Below are 27,661 nucleotides of genomic sequence, written 5' to 3'. Positions count from 1 at the left end.
TCCACTGCCTTCCAATTTCACTTACTACTTTTCTGCCTTCCACTTCCAGCTTTGTTACTCTCCCATCTGAATCACCTCTCAGGTTCCCATTCCCCTGCCAAGTTAGTTTAAACCCTCCCCAACAGCACTAGCAAACCTCCCCGCAAGGATATTGTTCCCGGCCCTGTTGAGGTGCAACCTTTCTGGCTTGTATAGGTCCCACCTGCCCCAGAACCGGCCCCAATGCCCCAGGAATCTAAAGCCCTCCCTCCTGCACCATCTCTGCAGCCACACATTTATCTACTCTATCCTCCTATTTCTATACTCACTAGCGCATGGCACTGGGAGTAATCCGGAGATTACTACCCTTGAGGTCCTGCTTCTTAATCTCTTTCCTAACTCCTTAAATTCTGCCTGCCAAAACCACCATCAACAATTCCCTCCTCACCCCATCTGTCCTTGCAATCTACCGCTCCATTACCAACTTCACTTTCCTCTTCAAAGTCCTTGAATGTGTTGTCGCCTCCCAAATCCATGCCCATCTTTCCCGCAACTCCATGTTTCAATCTTTCCAATCAAGTTTCTGGCCCTGCCACAGGATTGAAACAAATTAAATCCTCTTTGACTGTGACCATGACAATGGTACACTATCTCTCTGTCCTCTCTGCAGCCTTTTAGCCGATTGATCACACCATCCTCCTCCAGTGCCCCTCCTCCATTGTCAAGGTTATTTGGACTACCTTCGGTTGGCTCGATTCTTACCTTTCCGATTGAAGCCAGAACATTTCCAGCAATTGATTTTCTTCACGCCCCCTCACTGTTACCTCTCTAGTCCCCCAAGATTCTATCCTTGGCCCCTCCTCTTCCTCATCTACATGCTGCCACTTGGCGACATCATCCGAAGACATGGGGTCATTTTCTACTTCTCCACCATCTCTCCCTGGCGCTGCCTCTGCCCATCTGCTGCTGAAACCCTCATCCATGCCTGTCACCTTCAGACTTGACTATTCCAATGCTGGCCGGCCTCCTATCCTTCACCCTCTGTAATCTTATCCCACAGCAAGTCCCGCTCACCCATCACCCCTTTCCTCCTGACCTGTGTTGGCTCGCGATCCCCCAATCCCTTCATGGCTTCGCTCCTCCCTATCTCCGGAATCTCCTCCAGCCCTATGACCACCCCCTCCCTCTGTTCCTCCAACTCTGGCCTTTGTGCATCTCCCTCTCCCTTCACCCCACCATTGGCAGCCAGGCCTCCAGCAGCCTAGCCCCATGCTCTGGAATTTCCTCCTTAAACCCTCTGCCTCTGCTCCTTTAAGACCTTTCTTAAATACACCTTTTAGACCAAGCATTTGGTCACCCCTCCCAGTATCTCCTCCTTTGGCTCAGCGTTCATTTTTGTCTCTGAAGCGCCTTGTGACGTTTTTCTATGTTAAAGGCACTATATAAAAGCAAGTTGCTGTTGTAGTAACCTGCTGTGGATTTCATTTCCACTTCATCAGTGCAGCCTGAAACTTGTGCCTAACAACTCCTCGACAGAGCACGCACTCAAAGCACAAGCGAGCTGAGCCACCTCCCAGAAAGCTCATTTATTTGTGGTCCCGGTGATTTCTTAGGGGTGCTTTTAGTTAAGAGCTTGTCCTTTTTGTCAAAAGATCCTTCCTACCCTCTGAGAGCAACAGTTTAAAAAAAGAAATTGGATTGTATTTGCAGGGGAATTACAGTAGCACCCTGGACTTCACCCGTAACAGGACGCTGCAGTTGACTTGGACATCAGATATGCCTCTCCAGTGCACATCACACTCTGTGAGAATCCGCTGCATTGGTAATGACAGTGATTTTCTGTTTACTGGCGTAAGAGCATGGAGTGACTGGAGTCCATTGTTAACACTTGACGGTAAGTTGCACTTTTCGTACCACAGGCCGTTATCGAAACAGTATCACTGTATCTAGTCCGTATATAAAAAATAAGGGCATGTCTTACTCCAGTGAAACAGGGATGGGGAGGGTCAATGGTTGACATGGTATGAATGATTATGACGTGGCAGGCCGTATTGGTGTGAAACCATGCTGTGCATGCTAGCGTATAAACTTGTTCACGCGAGATTCCTTTATCTGTTATGTTAATGATGATGTTATTATACATTAAATTCATAATGGGGGGCATGGTTTTCATTGAAAATTTTCATGAAACCTTGTTCATTTTGGGCAAACCCATCATACTGTCGGTAGTACCAGTAGGTGCTGCTGTGTTGGGCGTTTTCAACGTCTAGAGTGTCACACATTGCCTGCCACTGACTTGCCCACTCTGGTGTCTCACACAGTGGGACTGATTGCAGTAATAGGGCCACAAGTAGTTTTACCTGCTCTACAAAGCAAAAACTTGAGGCCAAATAGTAAAATAATTCCAGAGACTTCTTCTGCACCTGAAGACACAGGCCAGGGAAACATTCCCCCTTCCGTGATCCCATTGGCTTTCGACATTTGAACCATTGCCAGGCTATGGATTTCTCATGCCAAAATAGTTCCCTGTCCAAACTGGCATCCGTCAGAAACCTCCCCTTCCCCCCATTGTAGTTGCCCCAACCCCCATCGAGCAGAACCTCGGGTCCTAGTCCCACAGAACACCTCCATCCAAGAGGAGTTGCTGGTTGTGTGAGGACTTCTGATCTCCCCAGAGCTAGATCCTTTTCAATCCCCTCTCCCCACTTCCACTTTGGTAGGGAAGAGCAACCTCCCCACCCCTGCCTTGGGTGAATGAATTGGAGCCTTCCCACTGAGTGAAAAGTCCTACGGAAAAGGTTTTCCACCCACACCCTGACTGAGATTTTTCCCGTGCCTTTGCTTCCCCATCTGGACCTTCTTTCCCTTGTCTCCCTCCACCTAATTCTCTCCTACCCATTCCCTCCTCCTCCCCCAATCTGTATCTCCATTCTTTGTCCTCATTCCTGTCCCCCCTTTTTAATTTTTTTTATATATATATATGTAGCTTTACTTGTACCTGTGGACTGTTCTCTGCTTATACCCCTACTTAAAATCTACAATGCTCACAACTTTGAACACATCTTAGTTAAGTCAGATCTCCTTGAGACAGTTTATGTGATAGGTACCATGTAAATCTAAGTTGTAACAAATATATATCATTTTGTTTTTTCAGGACAGGACGTGTCTAACCAAACCAATAGTAAAGTCTATCCCGTGGATGGGACAGTTCTGAAAGCAGGATCCAGCCTGGCATTTTGCTGTGTAGCTGAAGAAGGGAACGGGGTTGAAGAATTATCTTATGGCAGCTTGAATTTATCAACCATTGCACTAAGCAAAAGGAGCCAGGCTGTCAGGGTGCAGAACATCTCCCCATCAATACAATCTGGAACAAATGTTGTTTGCGTTTTATCCTCGGGTGATTACATAGGAGCAGTCATATATGTCGGCTGTAAGTATAGAGGAGTGATGAGTGGAAATCAGCATTGGTTGGACTTGTTTTCAGTATTTGTGTTGACACTGTGGTGAGGGAGAGTGCAGCATATGTTGTATATTGATGTGTATCTGATTCAGAGCTAGAATGCCAGTGTTCCACATACCGTGCAATGCCAGTCTTCCACATACCGTGCAATGCCAGTCTTCCACATACCGTGCAATGCCAGTCTTCCACATACCGTGCAATGCCAGTCTTCCACATACCGTGCAATGCCAGTCTTCCACATACCGTGCAATGCCAGTCTTCCACATACCGTGCAATGCCAGTCTTCCACACATAGTCCATGTAGGGTGCAATGCTAGTGTACCACATACGGTCCACATACTGCGCAATGCCAGTGTACAATATGTGTTCCACGTACCGTGCACATACCATAGAATGTCCCACTTCTCTCGTGTACAATTCCTGATGCAAGCCTAACGTTCAAATAGCTTATTCTGTTCCAGGCATACAACACTGCCATAATTGTCCAACTGTCAGTGCCAAATGGAGAGATTACTGGGGTTGAGAAAGGCATGGATGTTCGGGAACTTGGGGAAATAAATAGTGATGTCTTGAGGAGTGTACATATTACAGAGAAGGAGGTGCTGGAAGTCTTAACGCGCATCAAGGTAGATAAATCTCCGGGACCTGATGAAATGTATCCCAGGACGTTATGGGAGGTTAGGGAGGAAATTGCGGGTCCCCTAGCAGAGATATTTGAATCATCCACCGCTACAGGTGAGGTGCCTGAAGATTGGAGGGTAGCAAATGTTGTGCCTTTGTTTAAGAAGGGCGGCAGGGAAAAGCCTGGGAACTACAGACCGGTGAGCCTGACATCTGTCGTGGGCAAGTTGTTAGAGGGTATTCTGAGGGACAGGATCTACAGGCATTTGGAGAGGCAGGGACTAATTAGGAACAGTCAGCATGGTTTTGTGAGAGGAAAATCATGTCTCACGAATTTGATTGAGTTTTTTGAAGGGGTAACCAAGAAGATAGATGAGGGCTGTGCAGTGGACGTGGTCTACATGGACTTCAGCAAAGCCTTTGACAAGGTACCGCATGGTAGGTTGTTACATAAGGTTAAATCTCATGGGATCCAAGGTGAGGTAGCCAATTGGATACAAAATTGGCTTGACGACAGAAGACAGAGGGTGGTTGTAGAGGGTTGTTTTTCAAACTGGATGCCTGTGTCCAGCGGTGTGCCTCAGGGATCGGTGCTGGGTCCGCTGTTATTTGTTATTTATATTAATGATTTGGATGAGAATTTAGGAGGCATGGTTAGTAAGTTTGCAGATGACACCAAGATTGGTGGCATTGTGGACAGTGAAGAAGGTTATCTAGGATTGCAACGGGATCTTGATAAATTGGGTCAGTGGGCCGATGAATGGCAGATGGAGTTTAATTTAGATAAATGTGAGGTGATGCATTTTGGGAGATCGAATCGGGCCAGGACCTACTCCGTTAATGGTAGGGCGTTGGGGAGAGTTATAGAACAAAGAGATCTAGGAGTACAGGTTCATAGCTCCTTGAAAGTGGAGTCACAGGTGGATAGGGTGGTGAAAAAGGCATTCGGCATGCTTGGTTTCATTGGTCAGAACATTGAATGCAGGAGTTGGGATGTCTTGTTGAAGTTGTACAGGGCATTGGTGAGGCCACACTTGGAATACTGTGTACAGTTCTGGTCACCCTATTATAGAAAGGATATTATTAAACTAGAAAGAGTGCAGAAAAGATTTACTCGGATGCTACCGGGACTTGATGGTTTGACTTATAGGGAGAGGTTAGACAGACTGGGACTTTTTTCCCTGGAGAGTAGGAGGTTAAGGGGTGATCTTATAGAAGTCTATAAAATAATGAGGGGCATAGATAAGGTAGATAGTCAAAATCTTTTCCCAAAGGTAGGGGAGTCTATAACGAGGGGGCATAGATTTAAGGTGAGAGGGGAGAGATACAAAAGGGTCCAGAGGGGCAATTTTTTCACTCAAAGGGTGGTGAGTGTCTGGAACGAGCTGCCAGAGGCAGTAGTAGAGGCGGGTACAATTTTGTCTTTTAAAAAGCATTTGGACAGTTACATGGGTGAGATGGGTATAGAGGGATATGGGCCAAGTGCAGGAAATTGGAACTAGCTTAGTGGTATAAACGGGGCGACATGGACATGTTGGGCCAAAGGGCCTGTTTCCATGTTGTAACTTCTATGATTCTATGAGTATTTTTCAACTGAATGCATTCCCCCTAATATTTCTTTCCTCTTTAAGAGTACTCAAAGACTTCACTCTTGTGCCATCCCTGTTGCTGGCTAAACTGTATTATACAGAAAGAAAGAAAAAAAGACTTGCATTTATATAGTGCCTATCACGACTGCAGGACGTACCAAAATGCTTTACAACCAATTAATACTTTTTGAAGTGTAATCACTGTTGTAATGTAGGAAAAGCAGCAGCCAATTTGCACACAGCAAGGACCCACAAACAGCAATGTGATAATCCCCTGCTCTTCTTTGAAGTTGTGCCATGGGATCTTTTATGTCCACCTGAGAGGGTGGGTGGGGCCTTGGCATAACGTCTCATCTGAAAGACGGCACCTCCAACAGTGCAGGACCCTCTCAGTGCGGAACTGGGAGTGTCAGCCTAGATTTTGTGCTCAAGTCTCTGGAGTGAGACTTGAACCCACAACCTTTTGACTCAGATGCGAGAGCACTACCACTGAGCCATGGCTGACACTGTGTATACACTTGTACATATAATAGATAATAGCATTTTTTTTTTTTTTAATTCGTTCACGGGATGTGGGCGTCGCTGGCAAGGCCGGCATTTATTGCCCATCCCTAATTGCCCTCGAGAAGGTGGTGGTGAGCCGCCTTCTTGAACCGCTGCAGTCCGTGTGGTGACGGTTCTCCCACAGTGCTGTTAGGAAGGGAGTTCCAGGATTTTGACCCAGCGACAATGAAGGAACGGCGATATATTTCCAAGTCGGGATGGTGTGTGACTTGGAGGGGAACGTGCAGGTGGTGTTGTTCCCATGCGCCTGCTGCTCTTGTCCTTCTCGGTGGTAGAGGTCGCGGGTTTGGGAGGTGCTGTCGAAGAAGCCTTGGCGAGTTGCTGCAGTGCATCCTGTGGATGGTGCACACTGCAGCCACAGTGCGCCGGTGGTGAAGGGAGTGAATGTTTAGTGTGGTGGATGGGGTGCCAATCAAGCGGGCTGCTTTATCTTGGATGGTGTCGAGCTTGTTGAGTGTTGTTGGAGCTGCACTCATCCAGGCAAGTGGAGAGTATTCCATCACACTCCTGACTTGTGCCTTGTAGATGGTGGAAAGGCTTTGGGGAGTCAGGAGGTGAGTCACTCGCCGCAGAATACCCAGCCTCTGACCTGCTCTCGTAGCCACAGTATTTATATGGCTGGTCCAGTTAAGTTTCTGGTCAATGGTGACCCCCAGGATGTTGATGGTGGGGGATTCGGTGATGGTAATGCCGTTGAATGTCAAGGGGAGGTGGTTAGACTCTCTCTTGTTGGAGATGGTCATTGCCTGGCACTTATCTGGTGCGAATGTTACTTGCCACTTATGAGCCCAAGCCTGGATGTTGTCCAGGTCTTGCTGCATGCAGGCTTGGACTGCTTCATTATCTGAGGGGTTGCGAATGGAACTGAACACTGCGCAGTCATCAGCGAACATCCCCATTTCTGACCTTATGATGGAGGGAAGGTCATTGATGAAGCAGCTGAAGATGGTTGGGCCTAGGACACTGCCCTGAGGAACTCCTGCAGCAATGCCCTGGGGCTGAGATGATTGGCCTCCAACAACCACTACCATCTTCCTTTGTGCTAGGTATGACTCCAGCCACTGGAGAGTTTTCCCCCTGATTCCCATTGACTTCAATTTTACTAGGGCTCCTTGGTGCCACACTCGGTCAAATGCTGCCTTGATGTCAAGGGCAGTCTCACTCACCTCACCTCTGGAATTCAGCTCTTTTGTCCATGTTTGGACCAAGGCTGTAATGAGGTCTGGAGCCGAGTGGTCCTGGCGGAACCCAAACTGAGCATCGGTGAGCAGGTTATTGGTGAGTAAGTGCCGCTTGATAGCACTGTCGACGACACCTTCCATCACTTTGCTGATGATTGAGAGTAGACTGATGGGGCGGTAATTGGCCGGATTGGATTTGTCCTGCTTTTTGTGGACAGGACATACCTGGGCAATTTTCCACATTGTCGGGTGGATGCCAGTGTTGTAGCTGTACTGGAACAGCTTGGCTAGAGGCGCAGCTAGTTCTGGAGCACAAGTCTTCAGCACTACAGCTGGGATGTTGTCGGGGCCCACTGCCTTTGCTGTATCCAGTGCACTCAGCCGTTTCTTGATATCACGTGGAGTGAATCGAATTGGCCGAAGACTGGCTTCCGTGATGGTGGGGATATCGGGAGGAGGCTGAGATGGATTATCCACTCGGCACTTCTGGCTGAAGATGGTTGCAAACGCTTCAAGCCTTGTCTTTTGCACTCACGTGCTGGACTCCGCCATCATTGAGAATGGGGATGTTTGCAGAGCCTCCTCCTCCCGTTAGTTGTTTAATTGTCCACCACCATTCACGACTGGATGTGGCAGGACTGCAGAGCTTTGATCTGATCCGTTGGTTGTGGAATCGCTTAGCTCTGTCTATAGCATGTTGCTTCCGCTGTTTAGCATGCATGTCGTCCTGAGTTGTCGCTTCACCAGGTTGGCACCTCATTTTTAGGTACGCCTGGTGCTGCTCCTGGCATGCTCTTCTACACTCCTCATTGAACCAGGGTTGATCCCCTGGCTTGTTGGTAATGGTAGAGTGAGGAATATGCCGGGCCATGAGGTTACAGATTGTGCTGGAATACAATTCTGCTGCTGCTGATGGCCCACAGCGCCTCATGGATGCCCAGTTTTGAGCTGCTAGATCTGTTCTGAATCTATCCCATTTAGCATGGTGGTAGTGCCACACAACACGTTGGATGGTGTCCTCAGTGCGAAGACGGGATTTCATCTCCACGAGGACTGTGCGGTGGTCACTCCTACCAATACTGTCATGGACAGATGCATTTGCGACAGGTAGATTGGTGAGGACGAGGTCAAGTAAGTTTTTCCCTCGTGTTGGTTCGCTCACCACCTGCCGCAGGCCCAGTCTAGCAGCTATGTCCTTCAGGACTCGGCCAGCTCGGTCAGTAGTGGTGCTACCGAGCCACTCTTGGTGATGGACATTGAAGTCCCCCACCCAGAGTACATTTTGTGCCCTTGCTACCCTCAGTGCTTCCTCCAAGTGGTGTTCAACATGGAGGAGGACTGATTCATCAGCTGAGGGAGGACGGTAGGTGGTAATCAGCAGGAGGTTTCCTTGCCCATGTTTGACCTGATGCCATGAGATTTCATGGGGTCCAGAGTCAATGTTGAGGACTCCCAGGGCCACTCCCTCCTGACTGTATATCACTGTACCGCCACCTCTGGTGGGTCTGTCCTGCCGGTGGGACAGGACATACCCAGGGATGGTGATGGAAGAGTCTGGGACGTTGGCTGAAAGATATGATTCTGTGAGTATGGCTATGTCAGGCTGTTGCTTGACTAGTCTGTGGGACAGCTCTCCCAATTTTGGCACAAGTCCCCAGATGTTCGTAAGGAGGACCTTGCAGGGTCGACTGGGCTTGGTGTTTTTTTGCCGTTGTCGTGTCCGGTGCCTAGTGGTCCGATGCCAGGTGGTCCGTCCGGTTTTATTCTTATTATGACTTTTCGTAGCGAGATTTTACAACTGAGTGGCTTGCTAGGCCATTTCAGAGGGCAATTAAGAATCAACCACATTGCTGTGGGTCTGGAGTCACATATAGGCCAGACCGGGTAAGGGCGGCAGGCTTCCTTCCCTCAAGGACATTAGTGAACCAGGTGGGTTTTTACGACAATCCGGTAGTTTCATGGCCATCATTACTGATACTAGTATTTTAATTCCAGATTTTAAAAATTTTTTTAATTAATTGAATTTTATTAATTAATTTAATTAAATTAATTAATTGAATTTAAATTCTCCAGCTGCCGTGGCAGGATTTGAACTCATGACTCTGGATTTTAGTCCAGGCCTCTGGATTACTAGCCCAGTAACATAACCACTATGCTACCGTACCCGGTATATATAATGGCCAGTAGCATATATACTGTCGTATATATGGCCGTAATCTTCCAATCGTCCTTGGAAACGGGGGTAGTGCCAGAGGACTGGAGAATTGCAAATGATACACCGTTGTTCAAAAAAAGGTGTAAAGATAAACCCAGCAACTACAGGCCAGTCAGTTTAACCTCAATGGTGGGGAAACTTTTAGAAACGATAATCCGGGACTAAATTAACTGTCACTTGGACAAGTGGGGGTTAATTAAGGAAAGCCAGCATGGATTTGTTAAAGGCAAATCGTGTTTAACTAACTTGATTGAGTTTTTTGATGAGGTAACAGAGAGGGTTGATGAGGGCAATGCGGTTGATGTGTATATGGACTTCCAAAAGGCGTTTGATAAAGTGCCGCATAATAGGCTTGTCATCAGATTTGAAGGCCATGGAATAAAAGGGGCAATGGCAGCACGGATACGAAATTGGCTAAGTGACAGGAAACAAAGTGGTGGTGAATGATTGTTTTTCAGACTGGAGGGAGGTGTACAGTGGTGTTCCCCAGGGGTCGGTGCTGGGACCACTGCTTTTCTTGATATATATTAATGACTTGGACTTGGATGTACGGGCACAACTTCAAAATTTGCAGTTGACACAAAACTTGGAAGGGTAGTCAACAGTGAGGGGATAGTGATAGACTTCAAGAGGACAGGCTGGTGGAATGGGCGGACATGTGGCAGATGAAATTTAACGTAGAAAAGTGCGAAGTGATACATTTTGGTAGGAAGAACAAGGTGAGGCAATATGAACTAAAGGGTGCAATTCTAAAAAAGGCTTCAGGGACAGAGAGATCTGGGGGTATATGAACACACATCGTTGAAGGTGGCAGGGCAGGTTGAGAAAGCGGTTAAAAAAGCATGAGATCCTGGGCTTTATAAATAGAGGCATAGAGTACAAAAGCAAGGAAGTCATGATGAACCTTTATAAAACACTGGTTCGGCCACAACTGAAGTATTGTGTCCAGTTCTGGGCACCGCACTTTAGGAAGGATGTGAAGGCCTTAGAGAGGGTGCAGAAGAGATTTACGAGAATGGTTCCAGGGATGAAGGACTTTAGTTACGTGGATAGACTGGAGAAGCTGGGGTTGTTCTTCTTGGAACAGAGAAGGTTGAGAGGAGATTTGATAGAGGTATTCAAAATCATGAAGGGTCTAGACAGAGTAGATAGAGAGAAACTGTTCCCATTGGCGGAAGGGTCAAGAACCAGAGGACATACACTTAAGGTGATTAGCAAAAGAACCAAAGGCAACAGGAGGAAAAACTTATTTACACATCGAGTGGTTATGATCTGGAATGTACTGCCTGAAGGGGTGGTGGAGGCAGATTGAATCATGGCCTTCAAAAGGAATTGGATAAGTGCTTGAAAGAAAAAAATTTGCATGGCTACGGGGAAAGGGCGGGGGGAATGGGACTAATCAGATTGCTCTTGCAGCGAGCTGGCACTGACTCGACGGGCCGAATGACCTCCTTCCATGCTGTAACCATTCTATGATTCTATAAGCCAATCCAAGTATAAAAAAATCCAACCAACTTTCCAGCCGATAAACCTGAAAAGCAATGCGATTCATAAGATGTCCATCAAGTACTGTAGCTCCCCAGAGAGCTATTCCATTCTGAGCACAGTTTGGTAGCGAGAGACTGGATACCTGAGAGAAGGAGTCATTGAGAAGTGGGTGGTGCTGGAAGGCCAAAGTAGGCAGGAAAGAGGCACAGGGCCAGGAGCGGGTGGGTGCGCTCCCCAGAGTGAGCTGCAGTTCCACCCATCACAAGGAACTCTAGTCTTGCACAATATATACAATACCTGCATTCAAAAGGAGGTAAGTTTACTTTACTGGTTAATGCTGCTGCAAGGTCGAAGCCCTGCTTTATTAAAATTCCTCATAACGATCACACCTTTGATGATCACTGTTTGTAACCTCCCCCCCCCCCCCCCCCCCACCCCAGGTAACACCCCTCTCCGTAACAGCCTCTCCCCTGTAACGATGACTTGAGTATTAGGATCAAATTATAGTTGCCGGAACCATATATGAAGGCTTTATGTGCAGGCTTTCTTTTTGGTGCTGGAATCGAGGAGTGACTTGCAGGGCTGCTCAGCTCTGCTGGCCAGTTTAGACTTTCCCCCTCCTCTCAACTCTCATGTAGTCAAATTCCTTTGGTCCCGTTGACTTTATTCAGTTTATTTAGTCCTAGACTCTCAGCGCTAACTAGCATTTTAAACAGCTGCTCACTACATCTGAATTCTACTGTACTTGCATACATTGTAATTGCCATAGCAACTCAGCACATTGCAGTAATGTGACTATTTTAAAAAGCTCTGTGATAATGAATGTTTCCTAATTGGTGTTTTCTAATTTAGATCCACCTGATACACCAGGAAATCTCAGCTGTGAAACGCGAGACTTACAAACATTAAACTGTACCTGGGATCCAGGAAGGTTGACTGGACTAACCTCACAGCGCAGCACAATATATATTCTCATCGAAGGGTAAGTTTCCGTATACGTATCTTATTCCCTTTTTTCTTTGTGAATTTTGTGCTCATGGATATGAGATATGTTGGTGCTGGTGAACAGAACACTTTCCATTTTGGGCACCCAGAATCAACATCAAGTGCTCCCAGCTCAGGGAACGGCATGGCTAGGTAGAGAGTAAAGCTCCCCCTGCCCAGCTCCAACAATGTGCCCGAGCTCCGATCTCAGGAGAGTAGCCCCTACAGTACCAGTTATGACCTTTCCCCATGCCTGTCGTGTGGCTTTTCTGCCTGAGGCTGGTGTCAAATCGGTGTTGAATTAGGAGCAGTTCCTATACCCAGTGGGAAATAGGCTGAAACTGCTCAAACTCATTCCACAAAGCTGATAAACAGGAACTTTCACCCAGTCCGTCTGGATGGGATTTTTGAACACTGATCTCAGAGGTGAAAGGTCGGTGTGCAGCCAGCTAATTCAGACCATATTTTGTAAGCAGTTTTTTTGCCTTACTCCTCCTGCCCAAATGTTTTTGTCTTGGGAGGTGGGTTAGGGATCTGATCCCAAATATCAGAATTGAGCAGGAATGTTTCCGGATGACTAACTCTTCTGGATTCCCTCCCAATGGGGAAGCATTCGGGGCTTTGCTAGTCAGTGGCACTGCTGGTCTATGATATTGGTGCAAGAGGGTAAAAGACCATCGTCACTGCAGGAGTTCCAGTGTATTGTGCCACCGTGCGATCTGCATCTGAATACGAATCATCATTGTCTACATCCTTCATTTCAGGATCTCCTCCACTGCCACATATAGTTCTCCAAACTCTGCTTGTTTAGCTCAAGGGTAATCTTGATTGGAACTTTTCTACTGTTACCCAAGCCCCAAGATTGCAGCCTTCAAATCACGCAATGACACTGCCAGATTTAGGATTGAGAATGGAGGGTCCATTCCAGTCCAGTATTGAAGTTATAAGGAATCCAGTATTGGATGCCAGGGGTCAAAGTGGAAAAGATGTCTGTGCATTAACGTCAGGCCTCCTAAGTGTCTTTAGTTTTCTTTGTAAATACTCACTGATCTCCTGTGACATTGTGATGCTTAGCTTTTAACCCTTTAAAGCCGCTGATTGGGTGCTCATTGTGGTGAAGTGATCGAACTAGATGCATGTTTGAGATCAATTAGAGGCCAACTGATGATCATATTGAAAGGTTTCCTACATTACAATAGTGACTACACTTTTAAATTTTAAAAAAAGTACTTAATTGGCTGTAAAGCGCTTTGGGTCATCCTGAGGTCGTGAAAGGCACTCTATAAATGAAAGTCTTTATTACTTTCTGTAACAACCACTAGGTTGCTCTTTTTGAGGAGAGACGAAGTTATATGAAGAGTGGCAGATGGGCTAGATACAAGACTTTTATTTATAAAAAATATACACAGAGATAACTGATTCGACAGTCGTTTCTAAATGTGCTAGTGACATCTGATGGCAGAATGTCAATACTGCACGACCCTCAGTTTTTGTGAATGGAGTTGCCAATTTGAAAGATTAAGGGAGATAAGGAGCTTGATAGTCTTGGCAAAGAGTAGGAGATGGTGTGATGAACTTTTAAAAAATTCGTTCTCGGGATGTGGGCATCGCTGGCAAGGCCAGCATTTATTGCCCATCCCTAATTGCCCTTGAGAAGGTGGTTGTGAGCCGCCTTCTTGAACCTCCGCAGTCCACGTGGTGAAGGTTCTCCCACAGTGCTGTTAGATAGGGAGTTCCAGGATTTTGACCCAGCGACAATGAAGGAACGGCCAATATATTTCCAAGTCGGGATGGTGTATGACTTGGAGGGGAAGGTGCAGGTAGTGGTGTTCCCATATTCCTTGTCCTTCTAGGTGGTAGAGGTTACGGGTTTGGGAGGTGCTATGACACAGTGAGGACGCAGAAAAGGAGGAACAGATCACAGGACCGTGTGTTTGGATCTTCCGAGGAACAAGAAAGGAACGTTCTGAGGAGCAATGGCCTCAGGAGCACTGAAAATACAGCTTCAGGGGAGGGAAGAGGTTAATTAATTTTTTGTGCAGTGGTTGTTGAACTCTCAACTCCTGTTAGATGTGGTGACAGTTGTATTAGTGGATTAAAGTTGTGATAACACTGCAGGCCTCCTTGAATGGCTTGGCTTTGTAGAGTGAACAGAGGGTACAGGACAAGAATCCACACTGCGTAACGTTGATCAGTATATAATGTAATAGTCACCCTAGGATACTCTTGCTTAATTCACAGCAATACTGGGTGAATGGGGTAAGGGAAAAGAAATAGATTACAAAATATAAAAGTGGGGAGGGGAACTAGGTGGTGCAACAAGTTAGACGCTGTCACCGTTTGAGGTCAAAGTTCAAATCCAGTCCCGATTGATGGGGTGAAAGTTCCTCTGTATATCATCTATAAGGAACCTATACGATGTCAGCTTGGCTCAGCTGGTAGCACTCTCGCCTCAGAATCAGAAGCTCCGCAAAAGACTTGATCACATAGTTTAGGTGTGCAGGACTGATAGAGTGCTTCATTGTCGAAGGGGGCGTGTTTCAGGTCCTGCCTGCTCTCCCAGGTGGACGCAAAAGATCCCATTGGCACTATTTCAAAAAAGAGCAGTGGAGTTCTCCCTGGTGTCTTGGCCAATGTTTTTCCCTCAACCAACAACAGGTTGTCCAGTCATTCATTTATTTGCTGTTTGTGGGATCTGCTGTACACAAACTGCTTGCCCTATTTCCCTATTTGCCTTTGTGTTGACGATGGCCACACTTTGTCCTTTCTAGCTTTGTGAATGACTTTGTCAGTCTCAACTAGTTGCCTAATTTGGAAATCAGTAAACATATACTATAAATAGAGGGCACTGTATGAGCAAAGTGCTGTGTAATAGTGGTTACACATTATCTCCAACTTTCTGTCATTCTTTAGGTCGTCACAGAACTCTTTGCCATGTGAGGAAGCTACAAGGATCTATCCATATTACTGGTGTGGTTTTCCTATTTCAAATGGCAGTGGTATACACAATATTACAATAAATGCTAAAAACCCACTGGGGGAAGCTCAGTCCAGTACAACAGTGGATGTGACCCGTGTATGTAAGTATATCACTTAAAATAAAGACCCTACTAACCACTCTGGTCTTCCTTTATTACTGGAAGGCCTTTTTGGAATATTTAAATTTCCCCTCTGGAGATGCCAGTAGCCGGCCTATAGCTTGTCAAGTGCCCACCCTTCATATGTTAACCCAGATAGAGTGTCAGTCTAGCTATCTATAAAAGAATAGGGTAGCATATGGAGTGCAACTTTTTAAATGCTTTTCCTTTTCAGGGGCTCGATAACAGAATTTCTACACACATATAACATTTCTGACACACATGCATATGTTTTATGCATCCCAACACTTTGATGTTATAAAATCAACATTAGCGAACTTTCAATTAAGCTCCACTGGTTCTCTGGAAAGTATTTTTAATTCAACTGGTTTGGTTCTCTTGCAACTCACTAGCTGGGCTGAACAGTGCCAATAGTTTTTTTGCCAGAAGGTTTGATAACCAAGTCTATAGAGGTTAAGATGCTGATTTTTTTTTAATCCTTCCAGTTCACCCTTTTGCTCCTCATCAGCTGAGGCAGGAAGTCAAGACATCGGAGAGTGTCACCGTGTCCTGGTCAGATAAAGTGGACTACACGGGCATTGGGTTGCTTTGTGAGATGGTGATCAGCGGCGATTGGGGTAGAACCATGTCAGTAAGTAAATATACCGAAAACATTACCCACCCATTTTTTTTTTAACCTCTTTTCTCTTCTCCTTTGCTGAGGCCACTAACTCTTGCTGGGATTGACTTGCTGACCTTGCCCTCTGTGTGAATCTAAACGGCGTGAATTTAACCCAACCTGCTCCAGGATGGTCGGGTCTGGACGTCCTACCTACTGCTGAAATGCTGCCGTGACTGCGACCTATTTTCCTGGCTTGGGGTGGGGGTCGTTAAGTTATGCAGTATGGGATCCCTGCCACCAGGAGGGTCTTGAAGAAGTCTTTGAAAGTAAGGAGAGGTGGGGCAAGGAGTTGGTGGGTGGGATCGAAGTAGCAGTCACTAGTGGTGAAGCAGACGTCAAGGAGTATTAGAGGAGCACATTGGTACATGTGGGAACTAAAGGCAGGGGAAGTGGCCGTGGTAGAGCAGGGCAAGGCCATGGAGAGATTTGAAAGCAGGCCAAGAACTTTGAAGTCAACTTACTGGGCAGGTGGCTAGTGGAACTTGGAGTGGACTGAGGTGATGGAAGTGAGGAGCTTTGTAAAAGAAAGGGGACAGGCCATGGTGTTTCGAATGAGTTATACAGAGAGACCAGCTAGGAGATCACTAGAAAAGATGGTCTTTAGATGATAGCAGTAGGGGAGAGATGGGGCTGGAGGTTTGCATTGTTACAAAGATGGTAGAAGGCAGTCTTGGTAACAACAACAATGTGCGTTTATATAGTGCCTTTAACATAGTAAAACATCCCCGAGCGCTTCACAGGAACGATTATCAAACAAAATTTGACATCGAGCCACATAGAGATAGTAGGACAGGTTTGGTCAAAGAAGTAGGTTTTAAGGAGCATCTTAAAGGAGGAGAGAGAGGTGGAGAGGTTTAGGGAGGATGTTGAGCTCGGTCAAACAGTACACCAATGTTCCACTCCTCCTGATGTGACAGCCAGGGAAGCTAATGGAGTTCAGGCCAAATGTATAGAAGCACTGGAGGAAACCAAAAAGATGGCTCCCATTCCCAGAAGAGCACTCCTTATTGCATCAGTATAGTAGAGCAGACTTTCATCCCTTTATCGACCGAATAATTAGCACCTTCTAGCCTAAACTATAAATATTTTTGTATTGTAGCATAACTACTCTGTGACTGGAGGACCAACGGACGCGCGGCACACTGTAATATTAAACAACTTACGAGCCAATACGGGATATTCCATCAGGGCTCGCTATTTGTCTCAGCATTTCTGGAAGTGGAGTGAATGGAGCAATGTTCTAAATGTCACAACTGAACAGGCTGGTGAGTAACAGAGAGGGGGATAATCTCATGCAACAAACTGAGATAGGCGAGATCTGCCGTTCACTCTCACCTGTTTTTTATAACTATCCTGTGACTCATCAAACCGAGTGATGTTAGTGCTGGTAGTGGAACACTTAGTTTCAGGCAACCAGTATCAGCATCAAACACTCCCAGGTCAAACATAGCATGGGTTAGATACAGAGTAAAGTTCTCTCTACACTGTCCCATCAAACACTCCCAGGGCAGGTACAGCACAGGTTAGATACAGAGTAAAGTTCTCTCTACACTGTCCCATCAAACACTCCCAGGGCAGGTACAGCACGGGTTAGATACAGAGTAAAGCTCCCTCTACACTGTCCCATCAAACAGTCCCAGCACAGGTACAGCACGGATGAGGTGAGGTGAGAGTGACTGCCCTTGACATCAAGGCAGCATTTGACCGAGTGTGGCACCAAGGAGCCCTAGTAAAATTGAAGTCAATGGGAATCAGGGGGAAAACTCTCCAGTGGCTGGAGTCATACCCAGCACAAAGGAAGATGGTAGTGGTTGTTGGAGGCCAATCATCTCAGACCCAGGACATTGCTGCAGGAGTTCCTCAGGGCAGTGTCCTAGGCCCAACCATATTCAGCTGCTTCATCAATGACCTTCCCTCCATCATAAGGTCAGAAATGGGGATGTTCGCTGATGACTGCACAGTGTTCAGTTCCATTCGCAACCCCTCAAATAATGAAGCAGTCCGAGCCCGCATGCAGCAAGACCTGGACAACATCCAGGCTTGGGCTCATAAGTGGCAAGTAACATTCGCGCCAGATAAGTGCCAGGCAATGACCATCTCCAATAAGAGAGAGTCTAACCACCTCCCCCTGACATTCAACGGCATTACCATCACCGAATCCCCCACCATCAACATCCTAGGGGTCACCATTGACCAGAAACTTAACTGGACCAGCCATATAAATACTGTGGCTACGAGAGCAGGTCAGAGGCTGGGTATTCTGCGGCGAGTGACTCACCTCCTGACTCCCCAAAGCCTTTCCACCATCTACAAGGCACAAGTCAGGAGTGTGATGGAATACTCTCCACTTGCTTGGATGAGTGCAGCTCCAACAACACTCAAGAAGCTCGACACCATCCAAGATAAAGCAGCCCGCTTGATTGGCACCCCATCCACCACACTAAACATTCACTCCCTTCACCACCGGCGCACTGTGGCTGCAGTGTGTACCATCCACAGGATGCACTGCAGCAACTCGCCAAGGCTTCTTCGACAGCACCTCCCAAACCCGCGACCTCTACCACCTAGAAGGACAAGAGCAGCAGGCACATGGGAACAACACCACCTGCACGTTCCCCTCCAAGTCACACACCATCCCGACTTGGAAATATATCGCCGTTCCTTCATTGTCGCTGGGTCAAAATCCTGGAACTCCCTTCCTAACAGCACTGTGGGAGAACCGTCACCACACGGACTGCAGCGGTTCAAGAAGGCGGCTCACCACCACCTTCTCGAGGGCAATTAGGGATGGGCAATAAATGCTGGCCTCGCCAGCGACGCCCACATCCCGTGAACGAATAAAAAAAAAAGATACAGAGTAAAGCTCCCTCTACACTGTCCCATCAAACACTCCCAGGGCAGGTACAGCACGGGTTAGATACAGAGTAAAGCTCCCTCTACACTGTCCCATCAAACACTCCCAGAACAGGTACAGCACGGGTTAGATACAGAGTAAAGCTCCCTCTGCACTGTCCCATCAAACACTCCCAGGGCAGGTACAGCACGGGTTAGATACAGAGTAAAGCTCCATCTACACTGTCCTATCAAATGCTCCCAGGGCAGGTACAGCAAAGGGAGGGGAGGACAAAATGAAGAAAAACTAATCCAACATATAAGAATGTGAACATCCTGCAGTGAATTACCAGGTAGTGACATATCCACAGTTAAAATGAGTCTTACTATAAATCTTAAATCACAAGAGGAAAGCTTGAGCAGTTTATGTCATCTCAGTCCTGAGATGTGTTACTGCCGTTATACGTTTGACTCTTGACATAGTAAGCAGTAATGCTGTGGTTTCTTCCCAGCTTGCATTTACTGCTTTCTGTGTTGTCTAAATTTTGCTGGTGGTACTGTGGCAATATATGAGGTTTGTGGTTTCAGCCTGTGTACTGTGTATTCAGGCCAGAAGCTCTATGGGGACAAAAGTAAGCAGTGAGTCGAAGAGTGTACAATTGGATCTGTATGTATAATATATGTAGGATAACAAGGCAGTCCCATATGGAGGGGTTGAGAAACTATAAATATGAAACTTTTTCTCTCTCCTATGCCCATTTTCCCTCACAAAATGCCTGTAATTACAGCTCCGTCAGTGAGCCTGGATGTCTGGAGAACGATTATGCCAGACCGAACTGTGACCATTTACTGGAAGGTAAGGAGTAGAAATGTTATTTTTAAGATGCCAGGCAATAGTTCAAAGTCCTGGCAAGCGACATCACCAAGATTGAATGAGTGGGTGAAAAAAAAAATCACACTTTATGAAGGATGCCAAGGCCTTGAAGAGGGTGCAGAAGGGATTTACTAGAATGGTGCCAGGGTGAGGGACTTCAGTTATGTGGAGAGACTGGAGAAGCTGGGGTTGTTCTCCTTAGAGCAGAAAAGGTTAAGGGGAAATTTAGTAGATGAGTTCAGAATCATGAGCAGTTTTGATAGAGTAAATAAGGAGAAACTGTTTGCACTGACAGGAGGTATGGCAACCAGAGGACATAGATTTAAGATAATTGGCGAAAGAGGTGGGAGGGGTGGGGGCGGTGATGAGAAATTCTTTTACGCAGCGAGTTGTAATGATCTGGAATGCACTGCATGAAAGGGCGGTGGAAGCAGATTCAATTTAACTTTCAAAAGGGAATTGGATAAATACTTGACGGGAAAAAATTTGCAGGTCTATGGGGAAAGAGCAGGGGAGTGGGACTAATTGGATAGGTCTTTCTGAGAGCCGGCACAGGCACGATGGGCCAAACGACCTCCTTCTGTGCTGTAAGATTCCGAGATTCTATCCTATGTGGTTATGGGAAGGCTATGCCTGAGATTGTAGAAGAAAATGGAGGCTTAGGAATGTTCCACACTCGTGAATTCTTGGGAAGGAATGAGTTGGATTAGGAGCAATAGCATGAGTTGGATTCGTCTCAACACTGAGGTTGTAGGGAGGAGAAAATGTGAATGGGGAGGTGCATTTGCAGTTTAGGAAGAACAAAAGAAGAAAGTTGAGAGGAGCATTGACCATGGTGATGTTGGTGAAATAGAAACAAGAAGGTTTCTGATTGAGAGAAAAGTTGGAGTTGAAGGTGAGAGAGGAATCACCTATTGGATGAAGAGCTTTTCCTTGTGTCCTGTCCAGGGTCTGAAAAAGACATTTGAAGGATTAGAGTGCTGTAACGAGCTGCTTCAATCTCTCTTCCTCGCAGCCACTTTCTGCTACCGATGCGAACGGTCCAGTTTTATCCTACAATATAACTTGGACGAAAGTGGGAAGCGATTCGAAAAGCACCATTGCGACGTCAAAGACCAGCGCACAGATACACCTCGACCGAGCTGGCTACGTAGTTACTGTTGTGGCACAAAACAGTGCAGGAATGTCGCCACCTTCTAAGATCAGGATCCCTCCACAGCAGGATGGTGAGCGTCTGCCGTATATACCTTCGGGGTCCTGGCATCATTTGTGCCCGTAAGCAGTATCAACGTCTTATTTTTATGGGAGTTGACTCGCACAGCCTGATATCTGCTTGTACGATAGCATAACCCAGATCTGTAACAGTAGTGCCCCCTTGTGATCTGAACTGGATATTTGTGTCTTTCACACTGGTACAGCTTCAAATTTCTCAAAGGTGGACCAAGCAAAACGCTTAGTGAGACAAGGTTTGATACGAACGCTGTATTTCACACTAAATTGAACATACGGAACAGCAGTCATGATTGAACTCATTTAATTCAATTCGTACAACTTATCTTTGCATAATTATACAAAAGAATGAACACGCCACACTGAACCACATCAGTGGGTCGTCTTACTTCACTTAGACAACATATCCTCCCAACAATTCTAACCTTTTAGACTCAGCGAGAGCCCTCACAGCTTTCTGTTTAAAAACCCGACTGCCTCACAGCTTCCTGTTTCAAAAACCTGACTTACTACCTTGGCACACTCATTTGGAGCTAACTGCTTGCCTGTATCTCTGTGTCTTTTTAAAAATTTCCCACTTTTCTTGCACCACTGAAAGGCCAAGGCTGTCAAACTCCCTGTTAAGTGCCCGGGACCAAAAACTTCCAACACTGTGTGAGTGAGATGTTTATCAATTACCGAGGCAAGGTAACAAATTGCTTGTTATGTAGTCTTTGGGGGAAAACAACTTTCAGTCGCATATCAACCACCTAAATTCTTCTGATCTCTAATTCTGTGAATGCTGTAATTATGTTACTGGGTTGGGAGGCCTGGACTAATAATCTAGAGAACACGAGTTCAAATTCCACCATGCCAGTTTGAGAATCTGAATTCAGTTTAAAAAAAAATAATCTGGAAATAAAAAGCTGATATTATTAAAAGTGACCATGAAGCTGTTGGATTGTCGTAGAATTCCATCTGGTTCGCTAATGTCCTTTAGGGAAGGAAACCTGCCATCCTTACCCGGTCTGCCCTATATGTGACTCCAGTCCTACACCGATGTGGTTGACTCCTGACTGACCCCTGAAGTAGCCCAGCAAGCCACTCAGTTGAAGAAGGCCCACCACCACCACCTTTTCAGGGCAACTAGGGATGGGCAATAAATGTCACCCTTGCCGGTGATACCCAGATCCCGAGTATGAATTTTTAAAAAAAAACTGCGGTGCCTCCTAGCTTTGCTGTGTTACTGGGCACTTCACACAAAGTAACCGGAGAGGACGGATTATTCATTAGCAAGTCAAGGCCAAGCCATAGCTCAACAAATCCTGAAATCTGAATTTAAAACAGGTTGTGCAGGCTCCCCTGGGCCAGTAAACAAGCTGTTTGAAATGTGAAGATCGTTTAGCAGCTGAAATAGTGAGTGGGGCTCCTGTTTCGGGTGGGTCCCTTCACTAGACGGTTTCTCTTCCAGATACTGACTGATCTGCTTTGTATTTTCAGCATTTGCAGTGTGGTTTTTTTTAATAATCAGTCTTTGTTTTAATACTCTGTCCTGAAAGTGAGTTGCCGTGCTTGATGTTTAGATCTTCATACATGGTAACATAACTTCCAGCGTGGCAGTAGCAGGAGGGCACAGGTGACCTGCGAGGGGGCCCTTCAGTGAAGCAGTGTCCCTAGCTCAGGTTCAGACAGTGTCCCAGATGTGTGCAGGAGCAAAACCTACTGCCTGCCCCTTGTGGTGCCTTCCACTCCACCCCACCCCTCTTCATTCTGAGATGATGGGCCGAGGCCAACAGTGCAGGAATCCATCGGGATGGATAGAGTAAAAGAAAGAAGCCGAGTTTGAAGCTTGGGGTTTCAAAACTGAAGCAAAAGGGTGGGGTGAGGAGTAAAGGTAAAACACAAGGGAGTGATTATAAGAGTGAGACAGGCAGAGGGAAAAATAATAAATAATAAGGTCTGGCAGCTAGCCCTACATTACAACAGTGACTACACTTCAAAAGTACTTCATTGGTTGTAAAGCACTGTGGGACGTCCTGAGGTCGTGAAAGCGCCATATAAATGCAAGTCCTTTTCAATCCTTGGACACTGGCACGTGCTGTGAGCTCTGCAGTATATGTGGGAGGTCACAATTGTACTATCCCAGGAGGTCCTGTTTATGTTCCCTTTCAGATGAATAGTCTCCGAGTTCCCTTTTGTATTTTCCCCTTTTTTTTTTCCAGACGAAAATCTGGACTCTGAAAAAGCGAGTGGTACAGGGGACGGATTCAATGTGACCTGGCAGAGGCATCAAGCCCAGAGCTGTGGCTACACCGTACAGTGGTGCAACTTTCCGAGCTCCCCGGTGTGTAACTTAGACTGGCAGAAATTTCCTTCAAACTCAACGCGCGCCACAATAAAATCAGGTGAAGTATTCTAAACCAATAAATGTTTTGCTTGAGAATAAGATATCCGTTTTCCCCCCTTTGTGTTGAACTGGGCACGATGATGATCTCTCTCATTTTCCCTTTTTAAAATGAAATTCATGCTGACCAAGGTCACAAAGATAAGTACAGATGAGGGAGGCCAATCGGCCCCTCCAGCTCTTCCATCCGTAGAAATCCGTGGTTCCCCCAATCACCTCCCCCCCCCCCCCCCCCCCCCCACAGCATTTAACCGCCTCCCGAATGACCCCAGAGGTTTTTGCCCCTCACTCCAGGTATTAATCACCCTGTGTGAAGAAGTGCTTCCTGACATCAGTCCTTTTCCCAGTTTGAACCAATCACCCCTTGGTCTGCAGATGTGGTTTAACTTGAAGTGTTGCTCGGGATTAACCCTTTCTTTTCCACGTAGTACCTGATCTACCTCTGTAAGGTTCCCCTTCATTCGCCTCCTTTCGAAACTGAAGACCCCGAGGTGTTTCTAACCCTTTGTCGTAACTCAATCCCTCTGACATTGGGGATCAGCCTCCCCCCCCGGGGACCTTTCTCTCCACCATTTCCAGGGCTGGGATGTTTTCCCGGGTGCCGCGGTGACCAGAACTGAACGCAGTACTCGAGGTGCGGCCTGTCCCTGAGCACAGTACAGCTTCAGCGTGACTGTCCCAGACTGGTGCTCTACAGATTTGGCAGTTCAGCTCAGTATTCTGATCACTTTGTTAATTGCTGCTCTTCAGTGACTGAACATGCCACTCACAGCTCCCTATCTCTCCCCAGCTAGTTCGACGTCATTCATTAAGTACGTCTCCATTGTTTCTTCCAATGTACAAGACCGTACAGTTCTCTGATTTGAATTTCATTTGTGATTGTTGTGCCTACTTGCAGATATTGTCTAGGTCTTCCTGTAACTCCTCATTTGCTTCATCAAACTCATGGTTCTCCCACCCACCTCCCCCACCCAGTTTAGTACCATCAAATTGACCAATTAACATTCTAATTCTAAATCCACATCATTTGTATAGATCAAAAACTAGAGGCCCAGATCCCTGAGCACCCTACTCAGTATCTCTCCCCGTCCCAAAAGCACTCTTCTAGTAGTACTTGCTGTTTCCTCTCTTTCAGCCAATTACTCATCAATCTCCAACTTTTACTGAGGATACACACGGTCTTAAACATGTGGTGGTAAACAGCATAGTGCTGGGATTGTAACATTTATTCCATTTTGGGCACCCAGGTCAGGTGCAGCACGGGTTAGATACAGAGTAAAGCTCCCTCTACACTGTCCCAAACACTCCCAGGGCAGGTACAGCACAGGTTAGGTACAGAGTAAAGCTCCCTCTACACTGTCCCATCAAATACTCCAGGGCAGGTACAGCACGGGTTAGATACAGAGTAAAGCTCCCTCTACACTGTCCCATCAAACACTCCCAGGGCAGGTACAGGGTTAGATACAGAGTAAAGCTCCCTCTACACTGTCCCATCAAACACTCCCAGGGCAGGTACAGCACGGGTTAGATACAGAGTAAAACTCCCTCTACACTGTCCCATCAAACACTCCCAGGGCAGGTACAGCACGGGTTAGATACAGAGTAAAGCTCCCTCTACACTGTCCCATCAAACACTCCCAGGACAGGTACAGCACGGGTTAGATACAGAGTAAAGCTCCCTTTACACTGTCCCATCAAACACTCCCAGGGCAGTTACAGCACGGGTTAGATACAGAGTAAAGCTCCCTCTACACTGTCGCATCAAACACTCCCAGGGCAGGTACAGCACGGGTTAGATACAGAGTAAAGCTCCCTTTACACTGTCGCATCAAACACTCCCAGGACAGGTACAGCACGGGTTAGATACAGAGTAAAGCTCCCTTTACACTGCCCATCAATGTGCCTCATTGCCAACCTCAGAAGCGCATGCTGTACTACACCACAGTTTTTCCATTTCTTACACCAGCTACCCTTGAGCCTCACTGAGTGAAATTGTTGATCTAGTGCCAAGTTAGGGGTAGTCTTGTGCAATGGGTGCCTATCACTGCGACATGGACTGAGAGTGCCCCAAACTCTTTTTGCATGGGATGCTTACAGCCAGCTATAACCTTTTACATGTATGATGTCTTTTGTACAGTTTTGATAGTGAGTTGTAATGCTTTTCACAGATGCCTTTCAAACCGGAGTGCGGTACAACCTTGATGTACTTGAGTGCAGGGATGACGGAGATTACTTACTGAAGAGGCAGGTCGGATACACACGTGAACTGGGTAAGGAGGGCAACTATCGGAGCCTAGGTGAAAAGATATCTGGTTGTGCAGCAATACCCAGCTGGTGTCAAAGGCAGTGCTGCCAACCCCTGACTGCACTGTCAAAAATAAACCTTCCCCGTTCGGCCAACTTTAGTGGAGATTCCGTTATTTCTCTGGGTCTTCTGATCTTTGCTGCCCTGTAAACATTCAGCCCATCAGGGTGCTTATGTCACGATGCAAAGTATGGTCGTAATTCCAGGTGGGCTTGGCCACTGTTGTACATGCAGTGCTGAAAGGCACACAGTACTGTCGGACAGGACCCATGCCTGTGTCGAACAGCGGGTTTCCATTTCAGGAACCAGACCTATGTAGAAGCCAAAAAGAAAGACTGACTTGCATTTATATCGCGCCTTTCATGACCTCAGGACGTCCCAAAGCGCTTTACATCCAATGAAGTACTTTTGAAGTATAGTCACTGTTGTAATGTGGGAAACGCAGCAGCCAATTTGCGCACAGCAAGATCCCACAATTAGCAATTTGATAATGACCAGATCATCATCTGTTTTAGTGATATTGGTTGAGGGACAAATATTGATGGGGCCTCGGTTTAACATCTCATCCGAAAGACGGCACCTCCAACAGTGCAGCGCTCCCTCAGTACTGGCACTTGGAGTGCCAGTGAGCCGCGACTGACACCTGGCGGTCCATGCAGGTTGCTCTCCCGCCAACGACACTCAGACCAAGTGAAAAGATAAGAATGCCCTGAAATCTCGGTGCCTCCATATTGAAACGTGAGCTGGTCACCAAGTGTCAGTCAGGCTCCATTGGTAGGGCAGAAGGTTGCAGATTCTAGCCCCACTCCAGCTTCTGAACTCATAGTCTAGGCTGACCGCGCAGTACTGGGGGAGTGCTGCATTGTCAGAGGTGCTGTCCTGCAGGTGAGACATTAACTGAGGCCCTGTTTTTCCATTCAGATGGATGCTAAAGGTCCCATGCACTATTTGGTGTCCTGGCCAATGTTCCTCCCCCAACTGAAAATAGATTAACTGGTCATTAATCTCATTATTGTTAGTGGGATCTTGGCATAAAATGGCTGTTGTGCTCGCCTCCAAGTCAGTGGTAAAGCGTGATATAAATGCAAGTTTTGTAGTTAAGGCAAGAACAATGGTTGGAAATTTGGTGATGATAAAGGATGTGGTGACTTGGTCCAATAATATGTTAATAGAAGGCAGCTTTGAGTTGCGATCTGAGCTGCGATGTGTGGAAGGGAACGTGTGGGAAGGCACATTGGAGCGGGAGTCCAGCTGTTCGTGGAATCTCCTGGAAGCCAAATTGGGAGGGTGGGGGTGCAGGGGGGAGATGGAGGCATTGGCCGTGATGTGGGAGCAAGCTGGACGCCTGCCCTCTTGACTCCAAGTGTCAAGGCCAGGCAGACAGAGAAAGGGGGTAAATAATACAGAAAACAGAAACACAGCCAAATACCCCCATAAAAGGAGTCTTAAAAAAGAATGATATCTCTGAAATCATGGCTCAGTTTTTGAAACGGCATCGAATGGGAAGTTCTGGTGCCCTCTTTACTGTCCTCTTGTAATTGTTTTGAGAAGAGTGCACTGGGTGGTGTATAGGGCATTTAAAACGACCACACTCCTAACTGAAGCCCTAATATAACCAGCGGTCTTTGATTACAATCCGTAGCCCCATCCGAGGCTCCGAAACTGGATATCAAGGAAACCACCGAAGATTCGGTAAAGATAGAATGGAATGAGATTCCTGTGGAGAAACGGCGAGGATTCATTGAAGGATTCAAGGTTTATTACAGGAAACTATACAATGATTCAGCAGCCATCAAGCCCATGGGCACACATTGGTGGAATACAGGTAAATACACGAAGGCTGATCTTCTGAAAAGTATCTTTCCCCGGTTGAGGCTTCCCATCTGGAGCCACATTCTTGGCCTTTACATCCCTGTAAGTGTCTATTGTTTAAACATAGGAACAGGAGGAGGCCATTCAGCCACTCACATGAAACATACAAGATTCTGAGGGGATTCGATAGGGTAGATGCTGAGAGGATGTTACCCCTCATGGGGGAATCTAAAACTCGGGGGCATCGTCTCGGAATAAGGGGTCGCCCGTTTAAGACGGAAATGAGGAGGGATTTCTTCTCCCAGAGGGTCGTGAATCTTTGGAATTCTTTACCCCAAAAAGCTGTGGAGGCTGAGTCATTGAATACATTCAAGGCTGGGTTAGA

At 46.7% G+C, this 27,661-nt stretch overlaps 1 protein-coding gene across 2 annotated transcripts in view; it reads left to right on the top strand.

Annotated features, from left to right (window-relative positions):
- The window catches only part of lifra (LIF receptor subunit alpha a), a 188,791-nt gene that overhangs the window by 145,046 nt on the left and 16,084 nt on the right, over positions 1-27,661 (top strand). For both annotated transcript variants that reach the window (XM_067982383.1, XM_067982384.1), the window contains exons 7-17: positions 1,690-1,873; positions 3,134-3,409; positions 11,950-12,079; positions 14,995-15,161; positions 15,665-15,810; positions 16,940-17,105; positions 19,461-19,528; positions 20,562-20,772; positions 22,978-23,160; positions 25,328-25,429; positions 27,107-27,289. In XM_067982383.1, the coding sequence (XP_067838484.1) occupies positions 1,690-1,873; positions 3,134-3,409; positions 11,950-12,079; positions 14,995-15,161; positions 15,665-15,810; positions 16,940-17,105; positions 19,461-19,528; positions 20,562-20,772; positions 22,978-23,160; positions 25,328-25,429; positions 27,107-27,289 (1,816 nt within the window). The remainder of the gene's footprint in view (positions 1-1,689; positions 1,874-3,133; positions 3,410-11,949; positions 12,080-14,994; positions 15,162-15,664; positions 15,811-16,939; positions 17,106-19,460; positions 19,529-20,561; positions 20,773-22,977; positions 23,161-25,327; positions 25,430-27,106; positions 27,290-27,661) is intronic.

The sequence above is a fragment of the Heptranchias perlo genome, chromosome 4 (assembly GCF_035084215.1).
Source record: "Heptranchias perlo isolate sHepPer1 chromosome 4, sHepPer1.hap1, whole genome shotgun sequence".
Classification (NCBI taxonomy): domain Eukaryota; kingdom Metazoa; phylum Chordata; class Chondrichthyes; order Hexanchiformes; family Hexanchidae; genus Heptranchias; species Heptranchias perlo.
The sequence above is the reverse complement of the archived record's forward strand: the minus strand, read 5'-3'. Positions and strand labels throughout refer to the sequence as shown.